Here is a 25,171-nt window from a genome sequence, read left to right as displayed (position 1 = left end):
ATAAAAAAAATAAATAAAAAAAAACCTTTGTACCACAGCCAAAGAAAATCAGTCAAAATCTGCGGAAACACAATAGACACAGATGAAACTGGTGATTTTGATGCCAGGAGCATTCAGATTGCAGGCATCAGGTACCAGATGAGACAATGTGTGAGAAGATCCAGATGAGTTACTCTCTGCTTCGTTCTTCTAAGATCTAAGTTTCATCAAAGTATTCATCAAAGTATTCATGATCATAAGTCTATCCGTGGACATGTGGTAATAATTAGTGGTCACTGACGGAAAAACTGAATCCTTTTTAACCACTGAATCAATATGAAGCAGTGGTTCAGTGTTTTGAAGCTTTTGATACAATTAGGTATGGTGACATCTGCTGGTAACCTTTAACATAACATTTGCATGGAATAATAAAGGGCAAGATGTCATGAACCAGTCAGGCTCTGTTATGAGGCTCAGTTATGTATGTTTAATAATAAAGGTTCTATGTGCTGCTTGAAATTTTTGATGGTATTTTCAAAAACATTAATAATATACTTGTGTTATAATCCCTGAAGGAGTATTCCCAAGGGATTAATAAAGTTCTAAATAAGGTTCTATCTAATCTAATCTAATTGTGTCATCATAAAATACCGTATGTAATGGAGATATAAATTGTGAAATGCTTGTGCAATGAGGGACTGTTATGACCATTTTACATATTTGAATTTACATATAAATTAACTGACAAATTTTATGATGTAAGGCGACAATGAGCTTCCCCTCTTTGACAGACCAGCAGCTGCCACTGACCCATAGCCATATCCAGCCCAGTCTCACGGCATGTTGTGATTCAGCAGCATGAAATATACATTAATCTACTGGTTCCTGATATTGTCACGAAAAGCACCACATTTTCGTCACGGCAGCACAAATTTATTGTAATACATTCCGTGATGGCTGCACAAAATTAAAAGTGAAGTGGGGGGTCAGGGTGATTATGGTTAAGAGCTGGGGGAAGGAGTATGATCAGGTTATGGTTAAGGTTAGGGTTAGGGGTAGGAGTAGGGTTAGTAATAGTGAGTTAAAAAATGGTGTCATAAAAATTTGAGTCATTTCGTGGTGGGAGCACAAAAAACAAAACAAACGTGAGACTGGGCTGGCTGTATCACATTAAGCACTATGTCTACGAATACCAAAAAACTAACAAATAAGAATATGCATGACAATAACCACAGAGAATCACAAAAAAAAAACAAAAAAAACAATTTAAAATCAAGTCTTCATTTAGGCCAATGGGGTGTACAGTCTGAAGTTTGTAGATCCAGAAAGCCTTCTGTTGAAGAAGATAGCGCTCCTGCTCCCCACTACCTTTAAGGTGCCAGTTGAGAGCCTGTCGTACTGCTTAAAGCGTGCCCGATCAGCAAAGGTGATGCAAAAACCTTTCTGTGTAACTGCTTCAGTGACCCTTGTGCATGTTGTTGTCTCATGTGGAGTTTGTGCGCAACAAATTATGTCACATTCCCATGGAGATCTGCCACTTTTTGACATATATGCTAGATTTTGAGCAGTTTGCCCTTATATTTCCTCACTCAGAGCACTGAGAGCGAGAGAGAGAGAGAGAGCAGACAAAACAAGCTAAATATTACATTTATCTTGTGTGCGTGCATGCATGAGTCTCTGCTATTCAGGGGCAGCATCAGGTATATCTGCAGAAAAAATTACATCATTGGATAATTACGTAATACCTTTCACTGGACTTTTTATGCCTGGAAAACAATTGAGCCATAAAAAATAAAAACACACTTCATTCAGAAATCATTGCAGACATTGAAAAAGTGAAATGACTGTTGAGCTGTTCTCAGTTTGTCCTCCTCATACCAGACTGAAGAGATGAGACAAAACTCTGGATTATACAGTAAATCCCTTTGGCAGCTCCCTTGTTTTCACTAGGGGGGGCCATAGCAGATCTGAGGAAGATCTGCATGTTGAATTGGCAGACGTTTTATGCTGGATGCCGTTCCTGATGCATCTCCACATTACATGGAGAACTATGCAGGGGTTTGAACCAGGAACCTTCCACACTGAAACCAAGTGCACCATCCACTTGGCCACCACCCCTATACTAAAATGGATGGAAAAAAGGACAAAACTGTGGTGAGTCTACACTGAAAATGTCTCTAAAACATTCCACACAAGGCATTTTAATGCAGGAGCTGTCAGGCACACGGCAGTGGGAACAAAATCCTGCACATACACAAATAATCTAAGCTAAACATGAGTGTATAGAAACATTAAAAAAGGATTCATTTAATATTTAGCTCATTTTGTCTTCCAAGTTGACAGGTTTTTAGTTAGTGCTACAGGTTATCACCATAATATTAATCGGACACAGATTACATGTCTGAAGTGTCTGACATGATGCACGCTTTCGGTGACACCTGAGCTGCATGTCCGCTTGTGCTGAATTGACACTGGAGCGTTCATAAGCCCAGAATGAACCATCGGCTGCAAGAACAGTAGAAGACAAAGCTCTCCACAAAACTTTCTAGTGAACTTCGCAGACAACAGCTGACAAGGAACTCATTTTGTGCTTCATAACAGTGCTTTATTAAACAAACTATATTCATATACAGCCCTGATCACTGTGTGTCTTGGTAAGCACAATATAAGAATGAACTAAACTGACTAAAGTACTTTAACTACAAAAATACAATAAATCAATAATACTAACAACACTGTTAAACTAACATGAACCACAAGAACATTTAAAACCTTAAAAACCCAAACTCCCATGGGGCATTGCAGAACAATGTCCACTGTGGGAGGTGATGGTCAAGTGGTTAAAGCTTTGGGCTTGAGACCAGAGGATCCTCAGTTCAAATCGCAGCCTGAATGGAAAATCACTAAGGGCCCTTGGGCAATATCCTTAATCCCCTAGTTGCTCCCGATGTGTAGTGAGTACCTTATATAGCAGCACCCTCACATCGAGGTGAATGTGAGGCATTATTTGTAAAGCGCTTTGAGCATCTGATGCAGATGGAAAAGCGCTATATAAATGCAGTCCATTTACCATTACCATTTACCACTGTTTACTGGTTAGCTAAAATTGCTAATTTCTTCCCAAAATTTTGTCCTATCAACTTTCCATTTTCACAGCATTCATACTTGACCCAAAATACATAAGCATTCCAAACGGCAAATGTCAGCTCTCCCCAGTTTTTGCATGATCAAAGCCATACACATGCACATATGCACACACCCACACAGAGGCCACTTGGTTATTATAATTATAATGGTTATTATTATTATAATAATATAGATTACATACTGTATTTTATGATGCCACAATCACATTATAACACAAATGTATTATTAATGTCTTTAAACTCAATATAGTCAAAAACTTTAAGATGCACACAGAACCTTTATTATTTAACATGCATATGTGCCTTTCTGTTACATGGCATCTCGCTCTTTATTTTTGTATGCAAGTGCTATAGATTGGCCAGCAGATGCCACCATATTTAGTTGTATCAAATGCTTTGAAACACTCAACCATTTCAACACGATTGGTTCATATTACAGTGAGGAAAATAAGTATTTGAACACCCTGCGATTTTGCAAGTTCTCCCACTTAGAAATCATGGAGGGGTCTGAAATTTTCATCTTAGGTGCATGTCCACTGTGAGAGACATAATCTAAAAAAATAAATAAATAAATCCCGAAATCACAATGTATGATTTTTTTAATCATTTATTTGTATGTTACTGCTGCAAATAAGTATTTGAACACCTACCAACCAGCAAGAATTCTGGCTCACACAGACCTGTTAATTTTTCTTTAAGAAGCCCTCTTATTCTGCACTCTTTACCTGTATTAATTGCACCTGTTTGAACTTGTTACCTGTATAAAAGACACCTGTTCACACACTCAATCAATCACACTCCAACCTGTCCACCAAAGCCAAGACCAAAGAGCTGTCTAAGGACACCAGGCACAAAACTAGACCTGCACAAGGCTGGGATGGACTACAGGACAACAGGCAAGCAGCTTGGTAGCTTGGTTTGAGTTTAGACATCACTTTGACCTCCACTCATCCACACTGGGGGCAGCTTGGCCATTAATCACACATAAATGGTTGTCACAGCTGGATTCTGCGCTCATCTAACATGGCCAGCCTCTGTCACTTGCTGACAGGTGGAAAAATGGAGGCACAGAGAGACTGAGGAGCAGGAAGGTGACAAAGTACCCTTGTGTATTAGTGCACCAAGAACTGACATGCTAACAATCACACTCATAAAAAACTATATTTGTGAGGTACAATTTTAGCATAGAACAACAGAAAAACTAATACATACTTCAGTAATCATGTTTGCAGTGTACATATTACAGTACTGCGACACATCAGGACCAAGACTGACATGACTGTAGTGTCTCATGGAGCATCAGTGTCCAGTGATTAGTGTCCTAAACAATTCTGGCCCAGGGGTATCATAATGATAGATCTGACCACAGGTTGTGTTTTTACAAGTTTTTCTCAGTTTTATTTGTTTCACACATGGTGCATCTGTAAAGTGGATTGAGGCAATGAAGATAAAGTGTAATATCTGAGGATACAGACATCCAATTGAACCCAGGTCAACATACACTGCATCCAGAAAGTATTTACAGCACTTCACTTTTTCTACATTTTGTTATGTTACAGCCTTATTCTGTCGCATACATCCCCTGACATCGGGGTGACTGAGAAATTATTGTAAAGTCCTTTGAAAGTCTGATGCAGATGGAAAAGCGCTATATAAATGCAGTCTATGTACCATTTATTCCAAAATGGATAAAACTCCTTTTTCCCCTCAAAATTCTACACACAATACTGCAGAATGACAGTGTGAAACAAGAGCAAACAGTGATTTCTGACATCTGCCAATCCGGCTCTGGATCACCTCCAAAATTCAGTGGAGTCTTCCACGCCCTGATATCTACAGTGAAGTGCAAGTTCTCCCACTTAGAAATCATGGAGGGGTCTGAAATTTTCATCTTTGGTGCATGTCCACTGTGAGAGACATAATCTAAAAAAAAAAATAATCCGGAAATCACAATGTATGATGTTTTAATAATTTATTTGTATGTTACTGCTGTAAATAAGTATTTTCCTCACTTAATTCAGTGGTTCAAAACACTTCAGATTCTCTGTCACTAATAATTAGCAATAAAATACATCAGCGACCACTAATTATTACCACATATGCATGGATAGACTTACACTCAACAAAAATATAAACGCAACACTTTTGGTTTTGCTCCCATTTTGTATGAGATGAACTCAAAGATCTAAAACTTTTTCCACATACACAATATCACCATTTCCCTCAAATATTGTTCACAAACCAGTCTAAATCTGTGATAGTGAGCACTTCTCCTTTGCTGAGATAATCCATCCCACCTCACAGGTGTGCAATATCAAGATGCTGATTAGACACCATGATTAGTGCACAGGTGTGCCTTAGACTGCCCACAATAAAAGGCCACTCTGAAAGGTGCAGTTTTATCACACAGCACAATGCCACAGATGTCGCAAGATTCGAGGGAGCGTGCAATTGGCATGCTGACAGCAGGAATGTCAACCAGAGCTGTTGCTCGTGTATTGAATGTTCATTTCTCTACCATAAGCCGTCTCCAAAGGTGTTTCAGAGAATTTGGCAGTACATCCAACCAGCCTCACAACCGCAGACCACGTGTAACCACACCAGCCCAGGACCTCCACATCCAGCATGTTCACCTCCAAGATCGTTTGAGACCAGCCACTCGGACAGCTGCTGAAACAATCGGTATGCATAACCAAAGAATTTCTGCACAAACTGTCAGAAACCGTCTCAGGGAAGCTCATCTGCATGCTCGTCCGACTTGAGTGGGCAAATGCTCACATTCGCTGGGGTTTGGCACGTTGGAGAGGTGTTCTCTTCACGGATGAATCCCGGTTCACACTGTTCAGGGCAGATGGCAGACAGTGTGTGTGGCGTCGTGTGGGTGAGCGGTTTTCTGATGTCAATGTTGTGGATCGAGTGGCCCATGGTGGCGGTGGGGTTATGGTATGGGCAGGCGTCTGTTATGGATGAAGAACACAGGTGCATTTTATTGATGGCATTTTGAATGCACAGAGATACCGTGACGAGATCCTGAGGCCCATTGTTGTGCCATACATCCAAGAACATCACCTCATGTTGCAGCAGGATAATGCACGGCCCCATGTTGCAAGGATCTGTACACAATTCTTGGAAGCTGAAAATGTCCCAGTTCTTGCATGGCCGGCATACTCACCGGACATGTCACCCATTGAGCATGTTTGGGATGCTCTGGACCGGCGTATACGACAGCATGTACCAGTTCCTGCCAATATCCAGCAACTTCGCACAGTCATTGAAGAGGAGTGGACCAACATTCCACAGGCCACAATTGACAACCTGATCAACTCTATGTGAAGGAGATATGTTGCACTGCATGAGGCAAATGGTGGTCATACCAGATACTGACTGGTATCCCCCCCAATAAAACAAAACTGCACCTTTCAGAGTGGTCTTTTATTGTGGACAGTCTAAGGCACACCTGTGCACTAATCATGGTGTCTAATCAGCATCTTGGTATGGCACACCTGTGAGGTGGGATGGAGCAAAGGAGAAGTGCTCACTATCACAGATTTATACTGGTTTGTGAACAATATTTGAGGGAAATGGTGATATTGTGTATGTGGAAAAAGTTTTAGATCTTTGAGTTCATCTCATACAAAATGGGAGCAAAACCAAAAGTGTTGCATTTATATTTTTGTTGAGTGTACAATCATGAATACTTTGACACTGTGTTGCTAACCGGGACATTAAATAATGTGTGACATGTCCTTTAAACACTAACTTACTGTAGAAAGAAGCAGAGCAACTCCCTGGATCTCACATAACATCCAATCCCACAGGCACCTGATGCCTGCTTCTCTGTTAATGTTCCTGGCATCTAAAACTTTCAGCAGATTTTGATTAATTCTGTTTGGCTTGGCACCATTACAAAGCAAGTTTTATGTATTTATTTTTTTAGCTGACCGCTTTACGGCAATTCATGCCCATTTACGCAAGTTTTATGACATCTAACGTGTACCTTCAAAACAGACTGATTCATACCTCATGCAAAACACTTTGGCAAAAATTTAAAAATGCATAAATCTGCAAAAATGCACAATTCTCACATGCCTGTGCTTGTTCATTAATTTGCTTGGTGTTGGAATTGTGTTTTGCTTCAGTACAAATGGTTGTTTTTGGTTTTTGGTGAAGCTTCTAACTGTTAAATGAATATGCAATATGCCTGGGTTGCTACTTAACATGGTTTTAAAAAGTTTTTTTTTTTTTTTTTTTTTGCTGGAAACACCGCAGCCCCTGGCTGCAGGGGCGCTCAGGTTTTAAAGGTTAAAAAATTAAGGTGGAGCTTGTGTTGTTGATGTTGTCTCCTGACCTGTTTCAAGCTTGTGTTGTTCTTTGAGTCACTTAAGTCACTTTGTATAACACCGAGTTAAATGTTAAAATGTGAATATCGCTGTACACATACATGTGAATGTGAACTCAGCAAACCTCCAGATATATTTATCTTACCAATGCTGTTCCCATCACTTGATCCGGCCAAAGCTGGCTCCATATCTTCTCCTCCCCTTTCCTCCTTCCATCTCTCTGTTCTCCTCTGTCCTCCTGCCCCACTTGTCTCCTGGCTTTCAGCACTATGCACAGCATCAGGTCCTGTGTCAAAGGCACTGTTCTCATCTTCATCTTCATCCTGTGAAGAGAACACTGTACTCCCAGAGAGGCGGTTGCTGTCCACTGAGGACAGACGGGTGTGGCTACAGAAGCGACTCCTCCCTTCATAGCCCGAGTTGCTGTAGCAAGACGTGCTGTAACAGGAGGTGCTGTAACAGGAAGTGCTGTAACACGACGTATCACACAACTCACATTCATTTTCCCCCGGATGTCTCTGTGTGCCGCCGACACGTTTTCGTGCTCCTCCATTACTGATATCTCCTTCCTCGTTTTCCAGATAAGAAGGAGAGATCCTCCTATTACCTGTGTGTTCTCCACCTCCACTTTCACCTTCCAAGAGTTGGTTAAGCTCAGAGAGGCGTTCAATCGAAAGGCTGCGAGGCAAAGAGCGATGGCAGCAAGGGCCAGGACACTCTGGGACCTGCAGCAACACAGAATTAAAAGAAGCATTTGTTGCTGTTCAATTTAAGAAAGTGTTCTTTCAAGACACCGTTAAATATCTGGTGTCCCTACTAACTGCGCAGTCCAGTGATCACCAACACTATTTGAGCCAATATTATACTAGCTTTCACTAGCATTAGACGCTCATGGTCACAGTGAGGTCGTTGGATGTTTGCGGCAATGGGGATACAACGGCTGAGAAGGCCAGTTCGTGGACCGTTCCTGTACACATTCCTGAAATCTGGGGAGTAGACCACATTCCTGTTGTGGAAATGGGCCTTATTTTTCTCCAGAGAATCAGTGTGCTCTCACTACAACGTTGTGTGAAGTACGTATATCTAATCTTCTTGGGATTCTTCTTCATTCTTTTGTGGAATGATCTCCCTACGGCAATAAAACAGTCCGACTCTGTAGATACAGTAGTGTTCAGAATAATAGTAGTGCTATGTGACTAAAAAGATTAATCCAGGTTTTGAGTATATTTCTTATTGTTACATGGGAAACAAGGTACCAGTAGATTCAGTAGATTCTCACAAATCCAACAAGACCAAGCATTCATGATATGCACACTCTTAAGGCTATGAAATTGGGCTATTGGTAAAAAAAAAAAGTAGAAAAGGGGGTGTTCCCAATAATAGTAGCATCTGCTGTTGATGCTACAAACTATTATGTTCAAACTGCTTTTTTAGCAATCCTGTGAATCACTAAACTAGTATTTAGTTGTATAACCACAGTTTTTCATGATTTTTTCACATCTGTGAGGTATTAATTTTGTTGGTTTGGAACCAAGATTTTGCTCATTTACTAGTGTGCTTGGTGTCATTGTCTTGTTGAAACACCCATTTCAAGGGCATGTCCTCTTCAGCATAAGGCAACATGACCTCTTCAAGTATTTTGACATATCCAAACTGATCCATGATACCTGGTATGCGACATATAGGCCCAACACCATAGTAGGAGAAACATGCCCATATCATGATGCTTGCACCACCATGCTTCACTGTCTTCACTGTGGCTTGAATTCAGAGTTTGGGGGTCATCTCACAAACTGTCTGCGGCCCTTGGACCCAAAAAGAACAATTTTACTCTCATCAGTCCACAAAATATTCATCCATTTCTCTTTAGGCCAGTTGATGTGTTCTTTGGCAAATTGTAACCTCTTCTGCACATGTCTTTTATTTAACAGAGGGAGTTAGCGGGGAATTCTTGCAAATAAATTAGCTTCACACAGGCGTCTTCTGTCACAGCACTTACAGGTAACTCCAAACTGGCTTTGATCAGCCTGGAGGTGATCAATGGGTGAGCCTTTGCCATTCTGGTTATTCTTCTATCCATTTTGATGGTTGTTTTCCGTTTTCTTCCATGCGTCTGTTTTTTTTTTTTTGTCCATTTCAAAGCATTGGAGATCATTGTAGATGAAGAGCCTATAATTTTTTGCACCTGCGTATAAGTTTTCATCAACTTTTTAATCAAACTACGCTGTTCTTCTGAACAATGTCTTGAACGTGCCATTTTCCTCAGGCTTTCAAAGAGAAAAGCATGTTCAACAGATGCTGGCTTCATCCTTAAATAGGGGACACCTGATTCACACCTGTTTGTTCCACAAAACTGAAGAACTCACTATTATTGTGAACACCCCCTTTTCTACTTTTTTTTTACTAATAGCCCAGTTTCATAGCCTTAAGAGTGTGCATATCATGAATGCTTGGTCTTGTTGGATTTGTGAGAATCTACTGGTACCTTGTTTCCCATGTAACAATAAGAAATATACTCAAAACCTAATCTTTTTAGTCACATAGCACTACTGTTATTCTGTACACTACTGTATCTTCAAATCCAGACATAAGATGCATTTATTTTCCCTCTTATATGGCTAGCATAGTAGCATAGCCTGGTACTATGCTTCCTATCCTTTTAAATTCATTTTATTAGTAAACGGAGCAGGTCTCGGCCTCAACTTTATCTAAATTCTGAGTCTGTTAGTGGGGCTTAGGGTTTGTGCCGGCAATCACTTTACTATTGTCTTTGGTTTCCTATTGCTTAATGCTGACAAACGTTACCTTATGTGTAGTTTTCTGGCTGGCTGATTCTGCTTTTTTCCTCTGTCCGAGGGGCAGATGACATCATGTGCTGGATTTGATGACTGAATAATTTCTGAAATGGACATGGAACATGGAACAGACTCTGCTGCGGGAACAGGCCCATTGGATGGCATGATGGATGACCCCTGCATGTGGACTCGACACCTGCATGGATTTCTCATCAAATTGATCTTTTGCTGTGTTATGTTCTGTTTTGTAAAACTTGCAAAATCTTGTAACTGTTAGAATGGCCTAAGCAGTGGGTCACCCCTCTCAGTCTGGTCTGCTTAAGGTTTCTTCTTCTATCTTCAGAGGGAGTTTTTCCTTACCATTGTTGCCTGTGTACTTGCTCTAGGGGTTGGTAAGGTTAGACCTTGTGTGAATTGCCTTAAGGCAGCTTTGTTGTGATTTAGTGCTATTTTATTTTGGTGAGCAATGAAAAGCTCAGGTCAGCTCTGTGAGCATGGCCTGATGCTGTATGTGATGCTGTATGTGACTGCATCCAACAATGTTTTTCCAATCAAGGAGCAAAGGTATTTTTGATGCATTCCTCCAAAGAAATGTAGCACCAAAGACTTGTCATTGACAGGCTGGTATGGGTGGACACAAATGCAAGGCTCACACAGACAGCTCTAGTTGCAAAAAGGCTTTAATGAGGGAAGCAGTGGTCAGTACATGGGAAGGCAATCCAAAATACACAGCAGCAGTACAATGATCATCAGGCTTAATCGAGGTCGTAACAGGCGGGCAGGAGGTTGAAAACACACAGAAGCAGGCAGGACGAGAAAACACGAAACTAAGAGCTGGAAAGAAGGCACAGGGCACATCAATCTGGCGAGGAACAGACACAAGCAGTGAGCATATATACTCCTGGGAGCTAATCAGTAAATCCAGGACAGGTGTGCATGGAAAGGACCAGAAACAGGGTGTGGCCAGAGACAGAGTGCAAGAAAGCAGCAGACACACCCCAACAAGAAAAGGAACAAAAAGAAAAGCATACATGACCAAAGAGGAAAAAGGCAAAGCTAAGCAGAAACAAAGCAGAAAACCAACCCCACCATCAGACCCTGACAGTACCACACCCCCCCCCCCCCCCCCCCACATCGGCTGACCCCCAGCGGCCCAGGGGAAGAGAGATGAGTGGCATGGAAGTTGCATTCCAGACCGGGGTCCAAAATAAAACGGGAGGGAACCCACGACCGTTCCTTGGGGCTGTACCCTCCCAATCAACCTTCTCCTTCTTCTTTGTCCCGTTAGGGGTCGCCACAGCAGATCAATCGTTTCCATCTCACCCTGTCCTCTGTATCTTCCCCTGTCACACTAACCACCTGCATGTCCTCTCTCAGTACATCCATGAACCTCCTCTTTGGTCTCCCTCTTCTCCTCCTGCCTGGTGGCTCCATCCTCAGCATCCTTCTCCCTATATACCCTGGGTCCATCCTCTGCACATGTCCAAACCATCTCAATCTCGCCTCTCTGACTTTGTCTCCAAACTGTCCCACCTGAGCTGTCCCTCTGATATGTTCATTCCTAATCTTGTCCATTCTTGTCACTCCCAAAGAGAATCTCAACATCTTCAGCTCTGCCACCTCCAGCTCTGCCTCCTGTTTTTTTGTTAGTGCCACTGTCTCTAAACCATACAACATAGCTGGTCTCACTACTGTTTTGTAAACTTTCCCCTTCACTCTTGCTGATATTCTTCGGTCACAAATCACTCCTGCCACCTTTCTCCACCCACTCCACCCTGCCTGCACTCTCTTCTTCACCTCTCTACCACACTCTCCATTACTTTGAACAGTTGACCCCAAATATTTAAACTCATCTACTTTCACCACTTCTACTCCTTGTAACTGCACTATTCCACTGGGCTCCCTCTCATTCACACACATGTACTCAGTCTTGCTTCTACTGACTTTCATTCCCCTTCTCTCCGAAGCATATCTCCACTTCTCCAGACTAGACTCAACTTGCTCTCTACTCTCACTACAGATCACAATGTCATCTGCAAACATCATAGTCCATGGGGACTCCTGTCTGATCTCATCTGTCAACCTGTCCATCACCACTGCAAACAAGAAAGGACTCAGAGCTGATCCTTGGTGTAATCCCACCTCCACCTTGAATGAATCTGTCATTCCAACTGCGCATCTCACCACTGTCACACTATTCTTGTACATGTCCTGCACTACCCTAACATACTTCTCTGCCACTCCAGACTTCCTCATACAATGCCACAACTCTTCTCTTGGCACCCTATCATAAGCTTTTTCTAAGTCCACAAACACACAATGTAACTCTTTCTGTCCTTCTCTGTACTTTTCCAACAGTATTCTCAGAGCAAACATTGCATCTGTAGTGCTCTTTCTCGGCATGAAACCATATTGCTGCTCACAGATCTTCACCTGTTTTCTAAGCCTAGCTTCTACTACTCTTTCCCATAACTTCATGCTGTGGCTGATCAGCTTTATGCCTCTGTAGTTACTGCAGCTCTGCACATCACCCTTGTTCTTGAAAATAGGAACCAGCACACTTCGTCTCCACTCCTCAGGTATGCTCTCACTTTCCAAGATTTTATTAAACAATCTGGTTAGAAACTCTACTGCCATCTCTCCTAGACATTTCCATGCCTCCATTGGAATGTCATCTGGACCAACTGCCTTTCCACTCTTCATCCTCTTCATAGCAGCCCTCACTTCGTCCTTGCTAATCTCTTTTACTTCCTGATTTACTCTCACCACATCATCCAGCCTTTTCTCTCACTCATTTTCTTTATTCATCAACTCTTCAAAATATTCCCTCCACCTTCTCAGCACACACTCCTCACTTGTCAGCACATTACCATGTGCATCTTTTACCACCCTAACTTGCTGCACATCCTTTCCAGCTCTGTCCCTTTGTCTGGCCAATCGGTACAAGTCCTTTTCTCCTTCCTTACTGTTCAAATTCTTGTACAGCTCGCAATATGCCTTTTCCTTTGCTTTTGCCACTTCTCTTCTTGCCTTACGCCGCATCTCCTTGTACTCCTGTCTACTTTCTTCATCTCTCCGACTATCCCAAAACTTTTTCGCCAACCTCTTTCTCCTTATGCTTTCCTGGACCTCTTCATTCCACCACCAAGTCTCCTTGTCTTCCTTCCACTGTCCAGATGTCATACCCAGTACTGCCCTAGCTGTCTCCCTCACCACATCTGCAGTACTTTTCCAGTTGTCCAAAATTGCTTCCCCTCCAACCAGTGCTTCTCTCACCTGTTCGCTAAATTTCACACAACAGTCTTCCTCCTTCAGCTTCCACCATCTGATCCTTTGTTGAGCTCTCACTCTCTTCTTCTTCTTTACCTCTAAAGTCATCCTACAAACAACCATCCTATGCTGTCTAGTGACACTCTCTCCTGCTACCACCTTACAGTCTGTGATTTATTTTAGCTTGCATCTCCTATAAAGAATGTAGTCCACCTGTGTGCACCTTCCTCCACTCTTATATGTTACCCTGTGCTCTTCCCTTTTCTTAAAGTAGGTATTCACCACAGCCATTTCCATCCTTTTTGCAAAATCAACTACCATCTGTCCTTCCCCATTCCTATCCTTGATACCATATCTACCCATTACTTCCTCATCACCTCTGTTCCCTTCACCAACATGCCCACTGAAGTCTGCTCCTATCACCACTCTTTCATGCTTGGGCACACTCTCCACCACCTCATCTAACACACTCCAGAAATCTTCTTTCTCTTTCATCTCACAACCTACCTGGTGGGGCATATGCACTGATGATATTCATCATCACCCCTTCAATTTCCAACTTCACACTCATCACCCTGTCAGACACTCGCTTAACCTCCAACACACTTTTAACATACTCTTCCTTTAAAATGACCCCAACACCATTTCTCTTCTTGTCCTCACCATGGTACAACAACTTGTACCCACCGCCGATGCTCCTACTCTTACTTCCCTTCCACTTGGTCTCTTGCACACACAATATGTCTACCTTTCTCCTCTCCATCATATCAGCCAGCTCTCTCCCTTTACCAGTCATACTACCAACATTCAAAGTCCCCACTCTCATTTCCACCCTTCTAGTTTTCTTCTTCTCCCGCTGTTCGTGGCAACGTTTTCCTCCTCTTCTTCGTTGTCGTCTTCGCCCGGCAGTAGCCCAATTTCCACCGGCACCCTGTTGGGCAATAGCACCGGTGTCGGACGTTGTTAACCCGGGCCGCGACCGATCCGGTATGGGAATTCGATTCTGAGTCTGCATAGTTGGGTTGGCTTGTTTTACACCGGATGCCCTTCCTGACGCAACCCTCCTCATTTATCCGGGCTTGGGACCGGCACTCAGAATGTACTGGCTGCACACCCCATGTGGCTGAGTTCCCTCCCAATCAACCAAATACTGGAATCCGCGACCGCGACGGCAAGAAGCCAAAAACCGGTGCACAGCAAAAATGGGGCCACCATCCACACACTGGGTGGTCAGTGGGGGAACGGCAGGAGGGCACAACGCACTGGACCGGATGGGTTTAACCTGACTGACATGAAATGTAGGGTGAACACGCATGGAGCGGGGGAGGCGGAGACAAACAGAAACTGGATGAATGACCTTGGAAACAGGGAAGGGACCAATGAACCTGGGACCCAATTTTTTCGGCACGCTCCTAAATGCAAGGTGGTGTATCGACAGCCAAACCCTCTGGCCCAGAGAGTACGACAGGACCGCTGAATGACAACGATCAGCGGCGGACTTGTACGCCATCGAGGAACGTAACAAAGCTGCATGAGCCTGGTCCCAGGTCCGTTGGCAATGAAGAATCAAACTAAGGGTGGAGGTAACCGTCGAATCGAGGTTAATAGGGGGAAACAGCATGGGCTGGTGACCAAGAATGACATGAAACGGGGCGTAACCAGTGGAACTTGAGGGTAAACTGTTTTGAGCAAATTCGACCCATGAAAGCTGTTTAGACCATGATGCGGGATGGTTAGGCGCAAGAATTTGGAGCCCATTTTCTAGTTCTTGGTTAAGCCATTCTGTCTGCCCACTGGCCTGTGGATGATAATCCGAAGTAAGACTACTCATCACCTCGAGGAGACGGCAGAAATAAGATTTAAACTGTGGACCCCGATCAGAAACTATATCTTGCGGCAACCCGTGTAATTTAAAAACCTGGTTTAACATAACTTCAGCAGTTTCTTTGGTGGATGGTAATTTTCTCAACGGTATGAAATGAACCATCTTAGAAAGTGTTAGATAAATTATACTGTAAAAATGTTTATCATTCATTATCATCTGTTACGTCTGGTCATTTTAAATTGTTCTTTCTGTATCTTAAACTCTGCAAACTGTTTCTCTCAGATATTCACAGCTGCAGCCTGTTTATAGTTTTTTAGCAAGCTTCAGCAAAATTGCTCACTCTGTACCTAAGATTGGAATGATTCAGTTGTCACTCTATACCTAAGATTGGAATGATTCAGTTGTTTGCAAACGTATCTGCACATGACTAATAGCACATGTTGCAACCATGGACTCATGTAGCCACACTTATCTTTTGTTTTCTTTACACAATAAAAGGGCCTGGCGAGGACATCACAGTTAGAGAACTGCATGAAGCTGCCAGCTCTGCTGTGTCTCTCCTTTGCAAAGCTCACTAAAGTCATCTCAACTCTCTGTCTGGGTTCTTTTTGTATGTCTAGGCGAGGTCAAACCTGACAGAAAGACGATCTACCACAGTCAGCACAACAGTGTACCCCTCTGAGGATGGAAAACCAGTCACAAAGTCTAATGTGATGTGGGTCCATGGGCGAGTCGGGACCGGCAACGGAAACAAGGCACCAGCCGGACGGTTAGACGATTTGTGCATGGCACATACTTGGCAGGCAGAGACATAATCAGTGACATCCCTCACAAACCCGGGCCACCAGAATCTTTGTTGTACAACAAAAAAAGTTTTCTTAAGACCTGGATGACCATACATGCGATTCTCATGGCACCACTGAATAGTATCCCCTCTAAGGGAAACGGGAACGAAAAGCTTGTCTCATGGACAACCCGCAGGAACCAGTGTATTGCCTAATGCGGCCCTCATCTTAGATTCTATATCCCAGGTAAGAGCCCATACAAAACATGTTTTGGGAAGAATGGTATCCGGGTCCGTGGTCCCTTCTACTGAGTCCCCCTGATGGGATAGTGCATCTGGCTTACCGTTCTTTGTGCCTGGATGATAGGACAGGATAAATTAAAACGACTAAAAAATATGGCCCAACGAGCCTGGCGAGAATTGAGTCATCTAGCGATCTTAAGGTATAATAAATTTTTGTGGTCGATGTAGACTAGGGGTGGGCAACAAGGGCCAAGACACTGCAGGTTTTCCTTGCAACCAATCACCTCACCAGGTGGTTTGCTGATGAGCTTCTCCCCTGCACATAAACACCTGGTCATCAATGAAATCACCTGCTAAGACACCTGAACATTAATGATATCACCTGCAAAGGTGACTGGTAGCAAGGAACACCTGCAATGCCTCGGCCCTTTACGGCACATGATTGCCCACCCCTGATGTAGATGATGAAAGGTAACTGTGCCCCCTCCAACCAGTGCCGCCACTCCTCCACGGCCACCTTTGCCGCCAACAGTTCGTGGTCGCCGATGCCATAAATGCGCTCCGCTGCGGACAGCTTCTTCAACAAGAAGGCACAAGGGTGAAGGCTATAATCATAGGGGCTTCTCTGGGACTGGACTGCCCCTACTCCCACATTAGAGGCATCGACCTCAAACACGAACTGTCGAGCGGGGTCAGGGAGGAGCAGCATGGGGGCCGTGGTCAAGCAATTCTTTAGGAGTTTGAATGCCTCGTCGCACTCCGGTGTCCACGCGAACAGCCGGAGCGATGAGGTGGCGTTATGCAGAGGAGCTGCAACCGTACTGACGTTCTGAACAAATTTTCGATAAAAATTTGCAAACCCCAAAAACCGTTGTAAATCCTTACGGGATGTGGGTACGGCCCAGTCACGTACAGCAGAAATTTTCTCTGGGTTCATTCCGATTTCCCCTTTCGAAATTATGAATCCTAAAAAGGATACAGTGGGTCTACGGAAATCACATTTCTCAGCTTTTACATAAAAGTCATTCTGGAGGAGCATCTGCAAGACGTTGCGAATGTGTTGGGTGTGAGTTGCCAGATCAGGAGAAAAAATAAGGATGTCATCTAGGTATACAAACACGTACTTGTTCAGAAATTCTGGCAACACGTCGTTAAACAAGATTTTGGAACACGGCGGGTGCATTTGTGAGTCCGAACGGCATCACTAGGTATTCGTAATGTCCGGATGGCATGACTCGTCCCATTCTCTAATCTGGACTAGATGATATGCGTTTCGAACCTCGAGTTTGGTAAAAAAGGCAGCACCTTCTAATAATTCGAAGGCAGAGGAAATTAGAGGCAATGGATAGCAATTTTTCACTGTGATGTTATTCAGACCACGGTAATCAATGCAAGGATGGAGAGTCTTATATTTCTTTTCCACAAAAAAGAACCCTGCCTCCGTGGGTGAAGATGAAGGTCGAATCAGACCAGCCGCCATGGACTCCTGGATGTATGCATTCATTGCGTGATGTTCAGGTGCTAAAAAAGAGAAGTTTTCCCCGTGGCAGACTCGCTCCGAGGAAAAGCTCTATAGAGCAGTTGTATTCACAGTGTGGCGGTAATGATTTGGCCCTAACTTTACTAAACACTGCGGCAAAGTCATGGTAGCACTCGGGTACCCGATGAGATCCGGATTTGAACTCCGCGGGGTGTCTTCTGTGTTTTGCAGACAATGGTTATTACAAGCCGAGCTCCATGAAATTATTTCCCTTTTAACCCAGTCAAAATTAGGCCCGTGCCTTTGTAGCCAGGGGTGCCCCAGTATGATTGAGTGAGTCATATTTTCCATTACATGAAAACTGATTGATTCAGTGTGAGTTTGAAAGATTTGTAATTTTATAGATTGTGTCCGGTGAGTGATTTGGCCCAGTACATGGCTGTCCGCAGCAAGTACCACCAGTGGGCGAGATATCGTCTTAAGGTGAAGGTCCCTGGCAAGAGAAGGTCAAATTATTGACATCAGAACCTGAATCAACAAAAGCCAAAACATCAATGGAGGTGTGTACAGTAATTATTTTGGCCGGAATTATGTTCTGTGCCAAAACTGAGGAAATGGAATTTAGACTCACCCGCAACTCCGTTCTTGACTGCGCGGTGGCAGCCCTGGCTTGACAATCAGCTATCAAGTGTCCTGACTGTTCACAGTAGTAGCAGAGGTTGTCCACACGGCAGCGCTGTCGCTCAGCTGGAGTCAGGCGCATGTGCCCTAACTGCATTGGCTCGTTGGCGTTGTGCGGAGGGTTGGGAGTGAGTGAAGGAGGCGGTGCGGCTGGGAGGCGTGTTGGTCCGGTGGTCTGTATGATTTCCACAGCGAGGACGGTCCTGCAGCCTTCGGTCGGTGCGGATGGCCAGGCAATCAATTCGTCCAGATCTTCTGGCAAGTCAATGCCGATTAAGTGATCCTGGATCTCCGTCGACAGGCCCTGGAAAAACACACTGAGTAGCGCAGCTGGATTCCAATCACTCTTTGTCGCCAGGATACGAACGTCAATGACGTAGTCTGTAGCGGCGGCTGCCCTGCTTCAGCTTCATTAAGGGGCGTGTCGCTTCACGTCCCGGAGCCGTGTGCTGGAATACTTGTTAGAGGGCCATGGTGAACGCCGGAAGTGAAGAACAGGACGGCAACTGACGCTCCCACTCGGCCATGGCCCAGGCTGCAGTTCATCCGGACAGGTGAGTTATGATATAGGCTATTTTTGTTCTGTCGGTTGGGAACATGGGTGATATTAATTCAAAATGCAACTCACACTGAGTAATGAAAGGTCTGACATCTCCCGATTCGCCTGAGAAATGTTCTGGCCGCGACAACTGGTTACACAGAAAAGGTGAGGGTACAGGAGCCAGCGAGGTGGCTGGCGGCCCCGGCAGGGTGTTAGGACTCCCGGTGGCCGCGTCCGACATAGCCTGAGGATCAAGTCAGGACAGTATTTGGCTCATCGGAGGATTCACAGAAGACATAAACGTGTCCTGGCATTTAGAAAGTTCAGTAATCCCAACGCTAAGCGTAGAGAGGTGGTCTTCCTGTTAAGTGAGCTGCTGACTGTGGTGGCGTACCGCCAACTGGAATGGATCTGAGCCCGCTGTGTCCATCGTTGGTCAGATTGATCTGACAGGCTGGTATGGGTGGACACAAATGCAAGGCTCACACAGACAGCTCTGGTTGCAAAAAGACTTTAATGAGGGAAGCAGTGGTCAGTACAGCAGTACAATGATCATCAGGCTTAGTCGAGGTTGTAACAGGCGGGCAGGACTAGAAAACACGAAATCAAGAGCTGGAAAGAAGGCACAGGGCTCATCAATCTGGCGAGGATGGCGAGGAACAGACACAAGCAGTGAGCATATATACTCCTGGGAGCTAATCAGTAAATCCAGGACATGTGTGCATGGAAAGGACCAGAAACAGGGCGTGGCCAGAGACAGAGTGCAAGAAAGCAGCAAACACACCCAACAAGACAGACACACCCAACAAGAAAAGCAACATAAAGAAAAGCATACATGAACAACGAGGAAAAAGGCAAAGCTAAGCAGAAACAAAGCAGAAAACCAACCCCACCGTCAGACCCTGACAGTCATCATGATCAAGGGCAGAAGGACGGTGTCCTTGGGGCCAGCATCAATCTATTGACATAAAAAAATTATATATATATATATATATATACATATATACATACATATATCTATATCTATATATATATATATCTATATCTATATCTATATATCTATCTATATATATATATATATATATATATACACACAGTGTGGAAAATAAGTATATGAACACCCTGCGATTTTGCACGTTCTCCCACTTAGAAATCATGTAGGGGTCTGAAATTTTCATCTTAGGTGCATGTCTACTGTCAGAGACATAACCTAAAAAACATCCATCAAATCACACTGTATGATTTTTTAAATAATTAATTTGCATTTTATTGCATTAAATAAGTATTTGACCCCCTAGAAAAACAGAGCTTAACAATTGGTACAGAAACATTTGTCTACCATTACAGAGGTCAGACGTTTCCTGTAGTTCTTGACCAAGTTTTCACACACTGCAACAGGGATTTTGGTCCACTCCTCCATACAGATCTTCTCCAACTCTTTCAGGTTTGGAGTTGCAGCTCCCTCCAAAGATTTTCTATGGAGTTCAGGTCTGGAGACTAGCCAGGCCACTCCAGGACCTTGAAATGCTTCTTACGGAGCCCCTCCTTAGTTACCCTGGCTGTGTGTTTGGGGTCATTGTCATGCTGGAAGACCCAGCCATGACCCATCTTCGATGTTCTTACTGAGGGAAGGAGGTTGTTTGCCAAAATCTCACAATACATGACCCCATCCATCCTCCCTTCAATACGGTGCAGTCATCCTGTCCCCTTTGCAGAAGAGCACCCCCAGAGTATGATGTTTCCACCCCCATGCTTCACGGTTGGGATGGTTTTCTTGGGGTTGTTCTCATCCTCTAAACATGGTAAGTGGAGTTGATTCCAAAAAACTCTATTCTGGTCTCATCTGACCACATGACCTTCTCCCATGCCTCCTCTGGATCATCCAGATGGTCACTGGTGAACTTCAAACGGGTCTGGAGATGTGCTGGCTTGAGCAGGGGGACCTTGCTGCCCTGCAGGATTTTAAACCATGACAGCATCATGTGTTACTAATGTAATCTTTGTGACTGTGGTCCCAGCTCTCTTCAGGTCATTGACCAGGTCCTCCTGTGTAGTTCTGAGCTTTCTCAGACTCATCCTTACCCCACAGAGTGAGATCTTGCATGGAATCTCAGACTGAGGGAGATTCATCTTGTGACAGTCATCTTATGTTTCTTCCACTTTCTAATAAATAATCATAACAGTTGTTGTCTTCTACCAAGCTGCTTGCCTGTTGTCTTGTCGTCCATCCCAGCCTTGTGCAGGTCTACAGTTTTGTCCCTGGTGTCCTTAGACAGCTCTTTGGTCTTGGCTATGGTGGACAGGTTGGAGTGTGATTGATTGAGTGTGTGAACAGGTGTCTTTTATACAGGTAACAAGTTCAAACAGGTGCAATTAATACAGGTAAAGAGTGCAGAATAAGAGGGCTTCTTAAAGAAAAATTAACAGGTCTGTGTGAGCCAGAATTCTTGCTGGTTGGTAGGGGGTCAAATACTTATTTGCAGCAGTAACATACAAATAAATTATTAAAAAAATCATACATTGTGATTTCTGAATTCTTTTTTTTAGATTATGTCTCTCACAGTGGACATGCACCTAAGATGAAAATTTCAAACCCCTCCATGATTTCTAAGTGGGAGAACTTGCAAAATCGCAGGGTGTTCAAATACTTATTTCCAGAATGGACCCACCACGCTCTGGATTGAAGTGAGTGATTCCTGACAACTATAACTGTGGAATGTCCATGCTACACGAGTGAGGTGCTTGAAGAGCAGACCACACAGACACAGGGATGAGATCATGGTGATCCATGGTTAATAAGCTTCCTTCCATGTTGTATGTAGTGCCTGTATGATAAAAGAAGACTGAACAAAAACAATCATAAACAAAAATAAAGCAATGCATTTGGTTTATCAAATCAAGTCTGGGAGCATGCACTGGTGTGGCATTTTGCAGCATCCACAACACCATGGAGCCGCCCCAGGTCCTGGATGGCAACTACCCAGGCAGACAACCAGTCCATTCCTACATCTCTAAAATAACCATCTATCGGCCAAAGCCACATGAAACGTGGATGTCCCTTGGCCTTCTCCACCTACTGGGTAATCGGCAATCAGGCATCTGCGTGCAGGATTGTGCACAGAGTAACGGGCCACCTGGCCAAGATGTCAAAGCTGATGCTCCATCACAATGCAAATGATACTACTCATCTTAGTTTAACTTAGTAACTGCTCGTTTGATGCAAAGTCATTCCAGCGGTACCCAAGGATCCTCCAAAGACACCTAGTAGCAAAAACATCCAGTCATCTTCTTAGGTAACTGTTTAGCGTCCAAGTCCTACAACCATACAGTAAAACATAGTATTGGCTATTTTGTCAAGGATTATACCATAGAATTCAATTTCAATTGAAGAACAAGCTAAAAATGATAATCAGCTGTACCCATTTCAAGTCACTGTCAATTAAATGTTTGCAATTTCAATCGAGCAAATACTTAATAATATCCATGTACATGTAATTTATCTGCCGTCACTGTACATACCTGAGAGGAAGATTGGGAAGTGTCATCATCCTCCTCATCATCTTCCTGTCCCTCCTGCGCCCTCTCTTTAGAGGTTTTAATTACTGGTGATGTGGAGACAGTGTCTTGAGTACTGCTGGAATTTTCTCCTTCCACAACATCGTTGTCATCCTCTTGGCTAGGAATTTGTTGTTGGGCTGAAGGAAGGCTGTGGAGCAGATGGTGAATCCGGATGTAATGGGATCGTGGTGTCTCCGGCTCACCACAAGCTGAAGCAATCACTGTCTCTAGCTCTGAAACAGGAAGGGAGCAAGGGCGGTTTTTATTGCGTGTTGCACCATAGGAGTTGTAGGTTAGGAAGAGAGATTGGCAGTCATATGCAACAGAGCTTCTTTCGTGATCCTCCCTCAGGTCCTCCATGTCCCTTTCATGTGTTTCTACAGCATACTCCTGTGATCCTGTTTTTTCCTCTATAGCAGGTTCAACAGGAGAAACCCCATCAATTGTTGATCTTGCTGGGGAACTTGCACAGTTTTGTTTTGATGATGTCTCCTCCCCATCATCCTTTACTTCTAGAGATGCTGTTATTATTTCCTTAGATTTGTGTAAAGACTCTACTTGTTGCTCCTCCTCCTCTTCCTTTCTTGTGCTCTCTTCTGTACTGACTCCAATGTCTTCTTGCTCCTGTTTTATTGAGACATATTCTTCATGGTGTCTCTGGGACTCAGTAGATGGAGGATCCTCCCTTACTGTTCTCTCCTGCTCCATCACTTCTTGTTCCAAATCTGGTTGTGCCTCAGCATCCTCTTTTCCAACAGCCTGTGCATCCTCTTGAGTGGAGACCTCAGCTGAACATGCTGGTTGGCTGGAAGTACCAAAGTCAGAAATGGTATCCATGGGGAGGTCAGGCATGTCAGGTCCTACGCTTACTGCATCATCATCGGGAACATCAGCAACATGATTGACAGTTGCTGTATTATGTACTTCAGGACATGCCAGCTCCATCACCAGGGAGACCTCCTCATCTAAAAAGAATAGTAGTTTTTAGGAATGGATCACTACCTTAATGATAACCATAAGCCATATCTGCTTATTCATCTCCATAAATCCTCCTGGCAATTCTATATTTCTGAATTAATCAATAACAACCATAATAAGGGTTTATTTTCTGTACAACTGATAAACTAGTCAACTTTACAAAACCAAGCCTCTGTACTGTCCTTGCACTCACACAAGGTCTGTATTTGATTTATATAGTGTAAAGTTAAGTAGCTAAACTCTTCCTCTAGGCGCAAGCCTCACTAAACTGCTTTTCATGCTCTTAATTGGCTACAATTTGGTTGAGAAATGTGCCTTTGTTTATGACTGAATCCTATCATCTCCAATTTTACTGAAGATATATGTAACACATTTGGCAGACATATGTATTCCCCAGATTGCTCTTCAGGGATTCATTGGTAACTAGTGTGTTGCTTGTGGGGATCCACAGGCTCTAGATTAGGTAGTGTTTATAAAATACGTAGCTGACGTTTTTCAAGGGTGGTAATAAATTAAGCACTGAGTTGGAATGGCGTGTGAGTCCAGAATGTTTTTAGAACCTTAGACCTCAACAATTTTTAGAAGAGGAACTCAACCCTTTTATTTCCTGTTAATTATGTCATTTTAAATGTTAATTTACTGTCTTAATGCATTTTGTTTAGGTTGTTGTTATCATATACACACTATTATTATTATTATTATTATTTTATTTTATTATTACTTCTATTTTGTCATTTGGTTTTTAAATGGACGACAATGGAAATAAGTGTGTTCACTTTCTTGTGTCATCCATATATTTTTAACGTATTTACAATTACATGCACTTATACTCACACTTTTAGTATACAGGAAAAGGGGTGCGAGTCCAAAATATAAATACCAACATTAGCTAATATTTGTAGCTTCTCTAAAACTATTAGTCCTATCAATGTTCTGTTTTGGTGGTGTTTATCCTTGATCCAAAATACATAAGCATAACAAACAGCAAATGTCAGCTGTGCTCTGTTTGTCCCTGATCAAAGTTGCAGGCACGCACACACAGCTGTTTGTCTTTACTGCATGCAGGTGCTTCTGATTTTAGACACAAACAGGGTGGAGATCAAACACAAAACACATTTCACTCATAGTTCCAGCAACATGAGATTGAACTCACTCCTGGTAACGGCAACATAACTTAACTAAAGTGACTAAACTAATGCAACAAAATCACAATAAATCAATAACACTTGTTGGTGAAAAATTGCTCATCCCCAATGTCTGCATACTGGGTCAAGGTCATCCATCGCCTGCTGGCCGATGCTGATAGAACAGGTGGTGTTTCTCTGAGTCCATGACAAAACATCTGATTCTTTTTCACACTAACTGAAGGCAATGTCTGTATTATGAATTTGTTTTACTAAGACATGGGACTTTAAGATGGCGCGGGGAGTTTCTAAGATCAGAAGACTCTGTGCTCTATGTTTGCTTGCATATCTGTTGGGGTCTCCTCCAGATATATCTGTTAATGTGTTTAAACTGTAATTAAATCTTTCTCTCTGCATCATATACTGA

General features: G+C 43.3%; 1 protein-coding gene across 1 annotated transcript in view; it reads right to left on the bottom strand.

Annotated features, from left to right (window-relative positions):
- Positions 1-25,171, bottom strand: part of LOC117512783 (E3 ubiquitin-protein ligase HECW1) — a 521,859-nt gene that overhangs the window by 238,158 nt on the left and 258,530 nt on the right. Inside the window, exons 9-10 of the mRNA XM_034173001.1 lie at positions 22,604-23,608; positions 7,611-8,190 (exon numbers count right to left, since the gene is read on the bottom strand). Of these exons, the coding sequence (XP_034028892.1) occupies positions 7,611-8,190; positions 22,604-23,608 (1,585 nt within the window). The remainder of the gene's footprint in view (positions 1-7,610; positions 8,191-22,603; positions 23,609-25,171) is intronic.

This window comes from Thalassophryne amazonica, chromosome 1 (assembly GCF_902500255.1).
Source record: "Thalassophryne amazonica chromosome 1, fThaAma1.1, whole genome shotgun sequence".
Classification (NCBI taxonomy): Eukaryota; Metazoa; Chordata; class Actinopteri; order Batrachoidiformes; family Batrachoididae; genus Thalassophryne; species Thalassophryne amazonica.
Note: the sequence above shows the minus strand (reverse complement) of the source record. Positions and strands in the feature narration are given on the sequence as shown.